At 38.5% G+C, this 15701-nt stretch overlaps 1 protein-coding gene across 3 annotated transcripts in view; it reads right to left on the bottom strand.

Annotated features, from left to right (window-relative positions):
* DIS3 (DIS3 homolog, exosome endoribonuclease and 3'-5' exoribonuclease) overlaps positions 1–15701 on the bottom strand; it is a 44939-nt gene that overhangs the window by 6109 nt on the left and 23129 nt on the right. For all 3 annotated transcript variants that reach the window (XM_080658610.1, XM_080658612.1, XM_080658611.1), the window contains 4 exons: positions 15550–15634; positions 5382–5509; positions 3383–3469; positions 1037–1193 (listed from right to left, as the gene is read on the bottom strand). In XM_080658610.1, coding sequence (XP_080514736.1) covers positions 1037–1193; positions 3383–3469; positions 5382–5509; positions 15550–15634 — 457 coding nt within the window. The remainder of the gene's footprint in view (positions 1–1036; positions 1194–3382; positions 3470–5381; positions 5510–15549; positions 15635–15701) is intronic.

The following is a 15701-nucleotide window of genomic DNA, read 5'->3' as shown; positions in this document are numbered from 1 at the left end:
TGCCTGATAGCAGCCGGAGGGAAGTCCGGGTCCTGGGTGCGCCGGGTCCCGGGTACCGGAGGGAAGCCGGTGCTGGCAGCCAGGGGAAGGAAGACCTCTTCTTGTACAAATTTCGTGTATCGGGCCTCTAGTAAATTTATAAAAAGCAGTAATTGTTCTGTGCAACATCAAAGCTTAACATTTTCTAAATGCATTTAAATATACTGACGTATCAACATTCTCAAGAAAGGATGGTGGGAGCAGTAGTGCTGTTTCTCAAAGACCAATTTGTGCCTTCCTAATCATTGCTGGGTAGAAAAAAAAAATCAAAACAGATCTGTATGTCTGGATTTTCTTTGCAGACATTTTCCTTCCATTCAAAGTAGAATTAAAGGCCAGAGACAAACTACTAAAAATTCAGAAACCAATGCCATCCTGTTAGAATAATTCAAAACAACTCCTTCCAGCTCTTTTCTGGACAGGAAAGATGAGACCTGAACAAGTGATAGAAAATCAATGTAAAAGCCATAGTCACCCCAAGGGTTAAGGGTATTTATGCTTAAATGAAAATCTACTAACTAGAGGCAGTGGGAGTATATGTGGCTGAGGAAATGCTGCCCTTTCTATATTTTTCCTTTTTCGATGTATGCAATAAGTGGACTTCCTTCTTAGGGACATGATATAAAGGGGGTTTAACTGAGTTAAAGAGAAAGAAATTATTTGTAAGTCTCTGAAGTTAAGCAGTTCAGAGGAGGCATGAAATAACACAGGCATGAAGAACATGTATAACGGCACAGAGATATGGAAGAGCATATTATGTTTAGGGTACTGCAAATAACTTAATTCTACATAAATGAATCAATTTAATATGTTGTACATCTTAAATGTATACAATGTGTTTTGTGAAGTATATTTCAGTAATTAAAAACTAAGAACTACTGGTATATTTTTGCATTAAGAAACAAGAACATTTTTATGGAGATTTAAGTAGATTGTTCAGTATAATGGATAGATCACAACACAAGTATAGATAACTTTTTAAACTACAGGACTTTACCTTGGATTTAGCTGCCTTAACAAGAATTTCATAATTTGATGGAGGAGGAGCAGGATGTTTTCGAAGCAGAGCATGTTCAGAAAACTCTTCATGAATTTTTTTTGCAACAGAGATATTGGCAAGTAACATAAATTCTTCCACCATGGAATTTGTTTCTCTACCGATGAAAAAAATCATTAAATAAAGAAAGAGAATCTGAGACTTCTATATATCATATTTATTTACAGGATACCTTTCCTACCTACAAGATAATAAAATTTCCTATATAAACATTTATACGTGTGTGCACATGTGTATTTTTATAACTTAGGGCTCTTTCATTTCTCTCCTATTATGCTAACCATATTTTACTATGCATCTACTGTGTGAGAAAATCTCATGCTAGAGAAGACTTTACAAATTGCATTAAAAAAAAGTTTTGCTAACTCTAAGTAATATATAAAATCTAAATCTTAAACATTTTACCTCCTTTTACTGAGCCCAAATTAAAGTAGATTTTTATTTAACTATAAATTCATAAAAATAAAGTTTACTAAAAAAAATTCAGTTTAAATCATGCAAATTTTGGTTTAAAAATTTAAACTTTCACTGATTAATCAGCAAAATGAAGAAATCATATTTACAATAGCTACTCTGGATGCTTATTATGAGTCAGACATTGTGCTATAAGTGCTGTATGTATTGTGTCATATATATGTGTATATACATACACATATATATATATAATTTATTCTTCTGCAGATAAGACGACTTGAGTATTTTTCTCTGCTCAAGGTCAAAGTTATTATAGTAACAGGATCCGCCCTAGGTGGTTTGGCTCAGTGGATAGAGTGTCGGCCTGTGGACTAAAGGGTCCCGGGTTTGATTCCGGTCAAGGGCACATGCTGGGGTAGTGGGCTCAATCCCCAGTAGGAGGTGTGCAGGAGGCAGCCAATGAATGATTTTCATCATTGATGTTTTTATCTCTCTCTCCCCTCTCCCTTCCTCTCTGAAATCAATAAAAATACATTTAAAAAAAAATAGTAACAGGATCTAAGTCCACATAAGTTACATCAAAACTCTTACTGGTAAGCAATCTGATATTGCCTTTTAATATAAATAGTTAGTCTATGTCCACTTAAAACTTAGTTTAATAAATTATCTGCCTTCTGTTTACATAGTTTATTTCTCCCAAGTCACTCAACATTCATTATTAATCTTTCATTCCTGATTCCATTTAAATAGCATAACTTCTTGACAAGATTGCTAAAGTTTATTAATTTTAAAAATATTACTAACATCTCCTATACCTTTATAACTTAGGGGGACAATCTCTTAGAAATCTTTTCTTTTAATTGGTAGGAAGAAATGGATAATGTTCTATTTTGGCATTAGATTCAATTTTCCCCTTCAAAAAAGCTCCTAGTGTTGGGCTCACTGTTCATACTAACATTAAAACTTATTTGCACAGAAGATCCCCCCCACTAAGGTATTTTTTTAATTTTAGTTCTAATGCTATGAGGCACATACTGATTCTAACTAACAAAGAAGTATACTCCCATTTCAATTCTCAGTCATCTACTAAGAAAAGTATAAATGCAAAATTAATCTCAGAATTACCTTATATAAGAGGCATGAAAAAGAGGCTTAATTCTGATTTAACCAACAATTTCCCTGCTTCCTAAATCGTAACTAAATCAATCCTATATAATAAAAGGGTAATATGCAAATCGACCGAAGAGCTGAATGACCAGTCGCTATGATGTGCACTGACCACCAGGGGGCAGACGCTCAACACAGGAGCTGCCCCCTGGTGGTCAGTGCTCTCCCACAGGGGGAGTGCCGCTCAGCCAGAAGCCGGGCTGACGGCTGGCACTAAGGATGTCAGACTGTCAGTCGGACATCCCCCAAGGGCTCCTGAACTGTGAAAGGGCACAGGTCGGGCTGAGGGCCCTTCCCTCCCTCCCCACAATGCACGAATGTCATGCACCGGGCCTGTAGTAAAACAGTAACAACAGTAGCTGAGTATAATATCTGAGAACTCTTGACAATACCTTCTGAGTTATGTAGCATTATTAGTCTGAGGCACTGAGAGGTCAAATAACTTGTCCAGCATTGTATAGGCAGAAGTGGCATCCAAACCACGGCAGTCTGGCTTCTAAGCCTTGTGACCACTATTCCATCCAACCACAGTACATTCTATACTAAATACTTAGGAAATTAATCAGAGCAATCCTCTTTTACTTACTATAACTATTACTAGTCAAATACTAATTTGGGTCTAAATTATGTTTTATTTACTAACAAACCAGACATTACATTTAAAATCAAAATCTTATCTAGTGGCCATCAAAATAAATTGCATACCTAAGTTCCTTGGTCTGCAGATCTATAGGATCATGAGTTTCACTGTCCATGTGAAATCGAACTTCTGGAGAAGATAGAGTTAAAGCCCTAAATAAAAATTAAAGAGGTAAATTACTCAAGTGAACCAATAACAGACATAGTTCTGGAAGTGATTCTTTTAAAACAGAAAATGATTATAGCAAGCATGCAAGTTATTCTTCTGACGGCTTTGGACCACCTGTTAAGTTTTACAGATCTACAATGCACTTAATAAGAAAGCAATAGCAACACAATAAAATAAGAGTCCCTGTGCTTCTGAGGCTTTCCATATCTTCTTGTCCCCAAACTATGAGATTTTAGTTACACGGGTTTGTAATCACTTTACAAATAAAGAAAGTTATTGGCAGCATATTATTTACCATGGAAAACCATATATTGGGGTGAGGGATGATGAAGAGAGGCAAAAAGGAAGCTGCTATAGGTAGAACACTGACATTAGAAGATCCACAGTTCAAAAGTATCTTCCCCCATAAACTCAACCAACGGAAAAGAGACTGATAAACTACAACTACTAATTATGTTATAAACACTGATGGCTATTAATATTAGAGTGCTATGTGTCAGGTAACACATTATGCTAAATGCTCTACATGCTTGGTTCATTTAATGACTTGGCAATTTCTCCTCTGAAGAGTAAATTCCCACAAGCCAGGTAAGTCTAATGTTTCTTTGTCCCTTGAAACTACTTTCATCAGGTCAGCTACAAATCAACCTAAAACTGAGAATTTTAATGAGGCTGAGTTACCTTGTACAATCATGGAAAAGGGAAAAAATAGTAAGAGATGAGATCCAAATTCTTTTTCTTCCTTAACTCCTCACCTTTATTAGAGGAAGTACAAAAGGAATACTAGCAATAAAATCTCAATAAATATTCCTTTCTTTCCCTGCAGTATTTACAAGATTCTTCATCCAATTTATTATGTGTTTATTAATATACCTTTACTTAAAAAAGCAAGGTATACCAATCATATTTTGATCACTTTTTTCTTCATAGACCACTTTCTAGGACATAACATTTATTCTTTTAAGACAAAATTTAAGGTAAGACAGAACTTCTCCTTTAAGGCAAAGGATGTGATTTTGTTTTTAATGATTGTTTTATCAATTCTGCCTAAGACTGAGAAGATTCAATGACAGCTTCTACCAATAAATGACCTTCTATTTACAAAATTAAAGACCATTTATAAGTTAAAAAATATCTTTTCTACCCTAATTTTAAGAAGCTATGTTACAAATGCCAAGTTTACATCTTACTTTAAAACCATGAAAATAGCCCTAGCTGGTTTGGCTCAGTGGATAGTGTCAGCCTCCAGACTGAAGGGTCCTGGGTTCGGTTCAGGTCAAGGGCACATGCCCGGGTTGTGGGCTTGTTCCCCAGTAGGGGGCCTGCAGGAGTTAGCCAGTCAATGATTCTCTCTCATCATTGATGTTCTCTCTCTCCCTTCCTCTCTGAAATCAATAAAAATATATATATTTTTTAAAAGCCAAAAAAAAAAAAATATCCCGTGAAAATAGCTCTGGCTGGTTTAGCTCAGTGGATAGAGCATTGGCCTAGGGACTGAAGGGTCCCAGGTTTAACTCTGGTCAAGGGCACGTGCCCTGGTTGTGGCTCAATCCCCAGAAGGGGCCTGCAGGAAGCAATCGATCAATGATTCTCTCTCATCATTGATGTTTCTATCTCCCTCTCCCTCTCTGATATAAAAATATATTTTAAAAAAAAGATAGGTAGAAATAGGATGTCTCTACATTGAGCATGTCAAACTCAAAGGCTAACAGGGGTCAAATAAACGAGGCATGCAGCTGCGGGCCGCCAGTTTGATATGCTTGCTCTACAAAATAGACCTTATTCATCCTATTAAATGAATCATCATTATCCATGATAAAACACTTTGAAGAGTTCGCAGGTTATCTTAAGATAAATTAATTAAGCACTATCTTAATAGGTATTTTTGAAATATACCCTTTTTCAATTCTTCTTCTTTTCAAAATTTTAGCTAGCTTATTTAGTCCACGGAGACTAATGGTAATGTCATCATTCATGGCTGCTGAATCAATTCTCATCTGAGCTTCAGCATATGTAAGGGAAGCCTAAAGAAGAAACCATATGTTAATATAACCCTTTTAAATTATAAAAACTAGTTTATTACATTCTTATATTTCCACTACATAAAATCCATGATTTTGAAAAAACTAAATATCATTAACAAAAGAGACATTCCTAAGTGTAATATTTATATTCCACATCTATGATTTCTGGTTCATTAACTTATCTGATGCATTATGCTACATAAACTTAAAGTAATATGGTAGTACTATTACTATATAAATTGCTTAACTCACCTTACTTTCATATAAATAATGTATAAATACTGAGGTAATGAGGAAATAAGAAGGTTTGATTTGATAACCGTGGAGTGAAATACTTTCTACAAGATTATTAATCCCCTGCACAATGGCGAACAATTAAAGAAAACTTTAGTAATCTACATCAGGTTTTGCAAGAAATCTACAAAATACCAAAAATTAAGTATCTAAAAATGAGACAAATCATAGTAGAAAAAGATTTAATTTCCAATATCAACCCAATATACAAATAGCCGCTTCTGTTTCTATTTCACTCCTCATGGAAAACTACTATTTTTCAGCTGTTTTTCTTTTTTTGAAGATAACTTCATGTCCCGTCAGATGGTTGGAGCGTTGTCCCGTGCAACTCCCCACCCCAAAAAAGTTGTGGATTTGATTCCCACTCAGGGCACATACCTAAGTTACGGGCATTAACAGGAGGCAGCCACTGATGTTTCTCTCTCATATGGATGTATTTCTCTCTCTCTCCCCCTTCTTCTCTCTCTAAAATCAATAAACATATTGTAATTTCACAAGTAAAAATCAGGAACAGCATAAGTGTTAGATGATACAATCCAGGTCAGATTGTGAGGATAGCCAACTACTCAACTAGGAGCTAAGAGTTCCCCTTCTAAAACTGTTTTCTGTTACATGTTCACTAATTTTTTTTTTTTCAAAGTCTGGAAGAAAAGTAAGTTCATTGCTATCCTATATAATAAAAGCCTAATGTGCAAATTGTCCCCTCAACTGGGAGTTCGACTGCTCACTATAATGTGCGCTGACCATCAGGGGCAGCGCAGAATATGGAGGGCATAGGTGACGGGGTGCTGGCAGCGGGCGGCAGTGGAGGCAATGCCGGCCCCAATGTGCCCTGAGGAGAGCGGATCGCTGCGGGATGGTGGAGCAGGTGAGCGGGTGGTGCCAGGCCAAGGCGGGTGCGACCAGTAGCAGTGGCAGGGACGGGGCTGCCGCCCAGCTCCCAGGTGCTGAGGAAGTTGGGCGGGGGCCCGGTGACTCAGGCAGAGGGGGGTGCATGGGGGCCTGGAAGCCCAGGTGCTGCCCAGGGCCCAGAGGTCAGCTGGGACCTGCCCTTCCACGCCAGAAGCTTGCGCTTCGATAGCCAGCCAGGCCTACAGACTGTACCCGTGCATGAATTTCATGCACCGGACCTCTAGTTATAATAATAAAAGCATAATATGCTAATTAGACCGGACGTCCTTCTGGGTGATCTGCCAGATGAAGCCGGGCTGCAAGGGAAGCCCAGGTCCCGGGTGCCAGAGGGAAGCCGGTACCAGCAGTTGGGGGAAGGCAGGCCTACTCTTGCACGATTTTTGTGCATCGGGCCTCTAGTTTAAATATAAAATCTAGAAGATTGAAATCATTCACATAGCACTGTCAGTCTAAAACAGCTTTCTTTCCAACTGCTAGTTCATCACAACCGAAAGAATGATGTTAAAGGCAGAGAAAAAGCAAGTAAATTTTAAAAATGGATCAATGGAAGGAAAGGGGTTTGGCAAACCTTAGGGGAAGACTCAGGGGAAAATAAAAATAAAGAGAATTGGGGAGAAGTCCAAAAAAGGGAAAAAGATGAGGAAGACAATCTGGCTCCATTCTGTCTGAATACAAATCTCAGGCTAGACCGGAGGGAATAATGGCGGCGGAATAGACAGACGTGCTCCGAGCCTTGTCCCGGAGCAGAAAGAAAGAACAGCTGAGGGACGCACAAGGAGTGTTTGTTGGCTGGTTGGGAGACAGCTGAATTCCAGAAGGAGGTGGGGGACTGCTGAACGGGGTTCCCCTGACCTGGCAGCACCAACTGCGGCTGGGTCCCCTCCCGGAGCTGCGGGCTTGGACGCGGAGTCTGCGCCATCTTGATCCGGAAAGTGGAGCTTATCTGAAGCCTGAGAATCCACAACTGCGGCACCCCAGGAACAGCTGCGAGCCCCAGAACAACGCTCCCCAACTGGCGCAAGCACACGGGTTCAGAGGAGCTCTACACTCCACCACGGAAAGGTCAGATTTCGCCTGGGATAAGGTGAGGTCTCTGGTCCCCGTCGGGAGAGAGGAACGCGCGTTTTGCGGGAGCTGGAGGACCAGGGAAGTCTGTGCCTAGAAAAGTCCGTGGCTGTAGGGGCTGGCGTGATCTGTGATTGTGGAAAGGGGTCCTCAGAGCTGCTAAGAGAAGGGCACTCTAAAAAGCAACCCATTTTGATCTGAAGTGCAGGGACACCCTAAGAATTTCAGGCTGTCCAGACTTACGCGCAGCCCGTGCGCTCCCTTTGTGCCTGGGTTTACTCGCAGTCCTGGAGTTCGCACACTTGGGCTTTTTCCTCTTCAAATCCTTGCTTCTGATTACTAAGCCCAATACATAGGATCACCCAGTTGGGGACACCCTGGGAGACTGCAGGGGAAAGTTGTTTTTCTGGAACCTGGGGATCGGAGCGGGGAGTGACCATCAGAGAGTCAGCTCTGAGGCAGACCACGCCCACAGGCCGGTGGCAGTGCCACAGGGAAAGAAGGCTCTAACACTGCCTAGAGAGGCCATAGATAGACCCGGAAGTCAATCCAGAAACACTGCCACCCAGGGGCTGAATCACAAATTGACTCTTGTGTAATCAAAAATAAAGGAATACGAGAAATTAAGACACACCGCCTGCTTAAAATCAGGACTGGCTTACAACACCGAAGAGCAGTGGATCGCAGGGAACTGCAATACTGTCTGGACTGAGAAACAGGCGTGCCAAACAGAAAAACAGAGGAAGTGAATGACCTTCACTACTTCACATTTTATTTTTACCTTTTATTTTTTTATTTTTTTATTTTTTTTATTTTCATTTTTTGCATCTTTTAATCAAGAAACTTTTTTTTCTTTTTTCATCACTTGATTTTACCTTTTTAATGATTACATTTTTATTTTCAATCCGTATTATTACTACTGCTATTTTATCTTTTTTTTTTTTAAAAGTGTCATTTTATTTTCTCTTCATTTTATTTTGGGATTAGGGTTCTACATTCTATTTTTTATCTTTCCTTTAGCCTCGTTTTACTCTATCTCAACTCTACCTTTAGGCCATCACTCTCTTCCCAACCTCCCCCTTTTCAGTGTCCTGTTTGTCTTACCCTTTTACTGCTTTAGATTTTCCCTATTCTTTCTGTTTACCCCTTGTTAAAATTTCACCCTACTTACATATCTAATCTCTAATCCCCTGCTCCAAGTCCACATACACCTCTCCCTTCGCTGTCTGAGCTATCCATAAACTTGTCCTTCTCTCTGTCCTTTTGTTGTTGTTTGCTTGAATGTAGATTATATCCAATTTTTATGCTGTTTTTGTGAGATTGTTTTGCTTATTCTTCTTTTGTTTATTTTTTTGTTTGTTTTGTGCTTCAGCTTTCCCTTGCCTCAATCCATATTAGTTGGTGTTGTAGTTTGTATTAATCCCCAGGCACTTGTTGCTGGCATTTGCTGGGATTAGTGATTGTTCTATTGGAGTTTTATCCCCAATATATATAGTCTGTTCCCCTTTCTCTCTTAGTCACTTTCTTGTCTCTCTTACTTTTTTTTTCTCTTTACTTTCCCTTTTCCCAATTCCATTTTCACACTCCTTTTTTCTTTTTTTCTTTCTTTCTTTCTTTTTTCCTCTTCTTCTTTCTCTCCTATCACCTAATTTGCCTTTCTCTGGTGGTCACCTTTATTGGAGGTTATTAATATCGTGAATACATTCCTGTTCAGTGCCTTGTGAGTTGTACCTGGTAGTGCTGTATTTTGTGCCTTTAAATCAACCCAGGAGAGAGAGAACTACATAACCAGACACCCAGAGAAGAGAGACCATGGGGAGACAAAGAAGCAGCCCGCATATGAAAGAAAAGCAGGCATCACCAGAAAAGGAAGTAAACGAAATGGAGGCAAGCAACCTTCCAGAAAAAGAATTCAGAGAAATGGTCATAAGGTGGCTGAAAAGAATGGAAGACAAATTCGACAATATGAGCAAGAACCAAGAGGAAATGAAGAAGAACCAAGAAGAAATGAAAAATGACATCGCTGCTGTAAAGAACTCAATAGAAAGCATCAAGAGTAGACTAGAAGAAGCAGAGGACCGCATCAGTGAGCTAGAAGACAAGATGGAAAAAAATACCCAAGAAAAGCAACTCCTAGAAAAAAAAATTAAAAGGCAGGAGGAGAGTCTAAGGGAACTTTGGGACAACACGAAACAAAACAACATCCGCATAATAGGGGTTCCAGAAGGAAAGGAAGCTGAGCAAGGAATAGAAAACCTCTTTGAAGAAATAATGACAGAAAATTTCCCAGATATAGGGAAGAAAAAACCCACACAAATCCAAGAAGCTCACAGAGTCCCAAGCAAAATGAACCCCAAAAGACCGACGCCAAGGCACATTATAATTAAATTGGCAAACACCAACGACAAAGTAAGAATCTTAAAAGCAGCAAGAGAGAGACAGAAAGTTACATACAAAGGAACCCCCATCAGACTAGCAACTGATTTCTCAACAGAAACTCATCAGGCCAGAAGGGAATGGAATGAAATATACAAAGTCATGCAAAGGAAGGGGCTGAATCCAAGAATACTGTACCCAGCAAGGCTGTCAATCAAAATTGAAGGTGAAATCAGGAGCTTCACAGACAAAAAAGGACTAAGGGAATTTATTACCACCAAACCAGCAATGCAAGAAATGCTAAAGGGTCTACTGTAAAAAAAAAAAAAAAAAAGAAAGAAAGAAACAGGAAGCGAAGAAGTAACACAGGGGTAAAGAATAGGAATGGCGACAAATAAGTACCTATCAATAATAACTTTAAATGTAAATGGATTAAATGCCCCAATCAAAAGACATAGGGTAACAGATTGGATAAGAAAACACGACCCATATATCTGCTGTCTACAAGAAACCCACCTCAGAAAAAAAGACGCACACAGACTGAGGGTGAAGGGATGGAAAAAGGTTTTCCAGGCAAATGGAACTGAAAAAAAAGCTGGGGTAGCAATACTTATTTCTGACAAATTAGATCTCAAAATGAAGGACATAACAAGAGATAAGGAAGGCCATTTCATAATACTAAAGGGAGCAATCCAACAAGAAGAAATAACTCTGGTAAACATATATGCACCCAATACAGGAGCACCCAAATACATAAAAAAACTCCTGGAGGATATTAAGGGAGACATTGACAGCAATACAATCATAGTAGGAGACTTTAATACCCCACTATCACCATTGGACAAATCCTCTAAACAAAACATCAGCAAAGAAACATCAATCCTAAATGACTCACTAGACCAGATGGAATTAATTGACATCTTCAGAACATTTCACCCCAAAGCCACAGAATATACATTCTTCTCAAGCGCACATGGGTCATTTTCAAAGATAGACCATATGTTGGGACATAGGCAAAGTCTCTTCAAATTCAAGAAGATAGAAATCATATCAAGCATCTTCTCAGACCACAGTGGCATAAAACTGGAAATCAACTACAATAAAAACAACCCAAAGAAATCAAACACATGGAGACTAAACAGCATGCTATTAAACCATGACTGGGTTACCAGAGAGATCAAAGAAGAAATAAAAAACATCATGACAACAAATGACAATGAAAACACTACAATCCAAAATCTATGGGACACAGCGAAAGCAGTCTTGAGAGGGAAGTTCATAGCTCTACAAGCCTACTGCAAAAAACAAGAAACAGGGGTAATAAATTACCTAACCCAACAACTCAAAGAGTTAGAAAAAGAGCAACAAGAAAAGCCCAGTGTAAGCAGAAGGAAGGAAATAATAAAGATCAGAGCACAGATAAACGACATAGAGACCAAAGAAACAATACAAAAGATCAACAAAACCAAGAGCTGGTTCTTTGAAAGGATAAACAAGATTGATGAACCTCTAGCCAGGCTCACCAAGAAGCAAAGGGAGAGGACCCAAATAAACAAGATCAGAAATGAAAGAGGTGAAATAACAACAGATCCCGCCGAAATACAAAGGATTGTTAAAAAATACTACGAACAACTCTATTCCAACAAACTGGACAACCTGGAGGAAATGGACATATTCCTAGAAAAATATAACCTTCCAAAACTCAATCAGGAAGAATCTAAACAGCTCAACATGCCAGTAACTATGGAAGAAATTGAAGCAGTCATCAAAGAGCTTCCGGCAAACAAAAGCCCGGGGCCAGACGGCTTCACAGGAGAGTTCTACCAAACATTCAAGGAAGAACTAAAACCTATCCTCCTCAGACTATTCCAAAAAATTCAAGAGGAAGGAACACTTCCCAGCTCCTTCTATGAAGCCAACATCACCCTAATACAAAAACCAGATAAAGACAACACAATGAAGGAGAATTACAGGCCAATATCCCTCATGAATGTAGATGCCAAAATCCTCAATAAAATTCTAGCAAATAGGATCCAGCAGTACATCAGAAAGATCATACACCATGACCAAGTAGGATTTATCCCAGGAATGCAAGGATGGTTCAATATCCGCAAATCAATAAATGTGATACATCACATAAACAAATTGAGAGATAAAAATCACATAGTCATATCAATTGATGCAGAAAAAGCATTTGACAAAATCCAACACCCTTTCTTGATAAAAACTCTCAACAAGGTGGGAATAGAAGGATCATACCTCAACATCATAAAAGCTATATATGATAAACCCACAGCTAACATCATACTCAATGGGCAAAAACTAAAACCATTCCCCCTAAGAACAGGAACAAGACAGGGATGCCCACTCTCACCACTCCTGTTTGACATAGTACTGGAAGTATTAGCCACTGCAATTAGACAAGAAGAAGAAATAAAAGGCATCCAAATTGGAAAAGAAGAAGTAAAGCTGTCCTTATTTGCAGATGACATGATATTGTACATAAAAAACCCGAAAGACTCCATCAAAAAACTAACAGACTTAATAAATGAATTCGGCAATGTAGCAGGATACAAAATTAACACCAAGAAATCTATGGCATTTCTATACACCAACAATGAACTTACAGAAAGAGAGACTAAAAAAGCAATCCCATTTTCCATCGCACCAAAAAAATTAAGATACTTAGGAATAAACCTAACCAAGGAGGTAAAAGACCTATATGCGGAAAACTACAGGACACTGAAAAAAGAGATAGAGGAAGATGTAAACAGATGGAAGAACATACCATGTTCATGGATTGGTAGAATCAACATCATTAAAATGTCCATACTACCCAAAGCAATCTATAGATTCAATGCACTCCCCATTAAAATACCAACGGCGTATTTCACAGACCTAGAAAGAACTCTCCAAAAATTCATCTGGAATAAAAAAAGACCCCGAATAGCCACAGCAATCCTGAGAAAGAAGAATAAAGTAGGAGGGATCTCAATACCAGATTTCAAGCTGTATTACAAAGCCACTGTCATCAAAACAGCCTGGTACTGGCACAAGAACAGACATATAGATCAATGGAACAGAATAGAGAATCCAGATATCGACCCAAACCAATATGCGCATTTAATATTTGACAAAGGAGGCATGAGCATACAATGGAGTCAAGACAGTCTCTTTAATAAATGGTGTTGGGAAAATTGGACAGATACATGCAAAAAAATGAAACTAGATCACCAACTTACACCATACACAAAAATAAACTCAAAATGGGTACAGGACTTAAATATAAGACGGGAAACCATAAAAATACTAGAGGAATCCACAGGCAGCAAAATCTCAGACATATGCCAAAAGAACTTTTTCAGTGATACTGCCCCTAGGGTAATGGAAGCCAAACAGAAAATAAACAAATGGGACTACATCAAAATAAAAAGCTTTTGCACAGCAAAAGAAACCATCAACAAAACAACAAGAAACCCCACTGTATGGGAGAACATATTTGCAAATGGTATCACTGATAAAGGTTTAATTTCCAACATCTACAGGCAGCTTATACAACTTAATAAAAGGAAGATAAATGATCCAATAAAAAAATGGGCAACGGACCTAAATAGAATCTTTTCGAAAGAAGACAGAAGGAAGGCCAAGAGACACATGAAAACATGCTCAAAGTCACTAATTATCCGAGAGATGCAAATCAAAACAACAATGCGATACCATCTCACACCTGTCAGAATGGCTATCATCAACAAATCAACAAACGACAAGTGTTGGCGAGGATGCGGAGAAAAAGGAACCCTCGTGCACTGCTGGTGGGAATGCAGACTGGTGCAGCCACTGTGGAGAACAGTATGGAGTTTCCTCAAAAAACTGAAAATGGAACTCCCATTTGACCCAGTAATCCCACTCCTAGGAATATATCCTAAGAAACCAGAAACACCAATCAGAAAGGATATATGCACCCCTATGTTCATAGCAGCACAATTTACAATAGCTAAGATTTGGAAACAGCCTAGGAGCCCATCAGCAGATGACTGGATCAGAAAACTATGGTACATCTACACAATGGAATACTATGCTGCCGTAAAAAAGAAGGAATTACTACCATTTGTAGGCACTTGGATGGAATTAGAGAACATTATGCTAAGTGAAATAAGCCAGTCAATGAAAGAAAAATACCACATGATCCCACTCATTTGGGGATAATGAAAAACATTATAAACTGATGAACAAAAAGATAGTTACAGAGGCAGTAAAGCATCAAACAGACTGTCAAATTACAGTGGTAAGGTTAGGGAGAGGTGGGGGAAATAAGAGATCAACTGAAGGACTTATATGCATGTATATAAGAGTAACCAACGGATGCAAAACATTGGGGGGTGAGGGCATATATGGGAGTGGGGTGGGGGTCGGGGGCAATGATAAGATATGTACACATATAATACCTTAATAAAAATTTGAAAAAAAAAAAAGAAAAAAAAAAAAAAGAAAAACAAACAAACAAAAAAAAAAAAAAAAAAAAAAAAAAAACAAATCTCAGGCTAGGTCTGCTGCAATCCAACACTGATTTATAAGATAATCTCTATGAATAAATATGAGGAATAAGAAGATACTATCCAACAGGCCAACTCTGAAAATGCTAACCAGTCATGAGTTGGGACTGCTTCAGATAATTAATGGGATTCCTAAGTCAGGGCAAAAATCATCTATTGGGTCTTTTTAACACATTGCGGACAGATCACGAGAATTCTCACTTCCTATTACATAGTGTTTTACAGAGTATCATACTTTACAAAGATATCATCTTGTAAGAACATGTAATAAATAACTTCAAAATGCTATGGGCATTTAATATTAAAGCGTGACTTGAACATTTATGTAAAACGTTTTTTGTACTCGTTCAATAGAAACTTATCTGGCCACTGGATAAAGCTAGCAATAAAACTACTGGTCCGCAATATGTTAAGTATACAGGCTTTATTAGTGTCTGAATACAGAAAAATCTATATATATAAAAGGCTAACATGCCAAGTGTCCCCTCAGGAGTTCGACCAGGAGTTCAATCGTTTGCTATGATGTGCGCTGACCACCAGGGGGCGGTGTGGAATGAAGGGAGGCCCCAGCCAACAGCCGGAAGGCCCCGATAGCCCCTGATTGCCAGTCAGGCCTAGGGACCCTAACTGTGCATGAATTTTGTGCACCAGGCCTCTAGTAGCTACATAAAACTCATTTCTAAATAACATCAAGAATTAAGCAGGTAACTTCAAAAATCTAGATTTTGTTGTAACACTGGAGAAAAAATTCTTAATAAGCCTAAACTTTTTCAAAACATTCTAGAACACTGTTAAAAGTATCAAAGATTTTAAACAATAAATATTAACAATGAAACTAACCTTTGAATTAATGGCACTTTTGGTAAACCTCGTTTTTAAGATTTCAGCATTGTGATTCATTTCCCAAATACATGAAAATGCCAGCCTATGGGGGAAAATAGACAATAATTGTTCATGGGAATCAGTTAAAGTAGTAACTACTATGTTCTTAT

The sequence above is a fragment of the Plecotus auritus genome (assembly GCF_963455305.1).
Source record: "Plecotus auritus genome assembly, chromosome: 3".
Classification (NCBI taxonomy): Eukaryota; Metazoa; Chordata; class Mammalia; order Chiroptera; family Vespertilionidae; genus Plecotus; species Plecotus auritus.
Note: the sequence above shows the minus strand (reverse complement) of the source record. Positions and strands in the feature narration are given on the sequence as shown.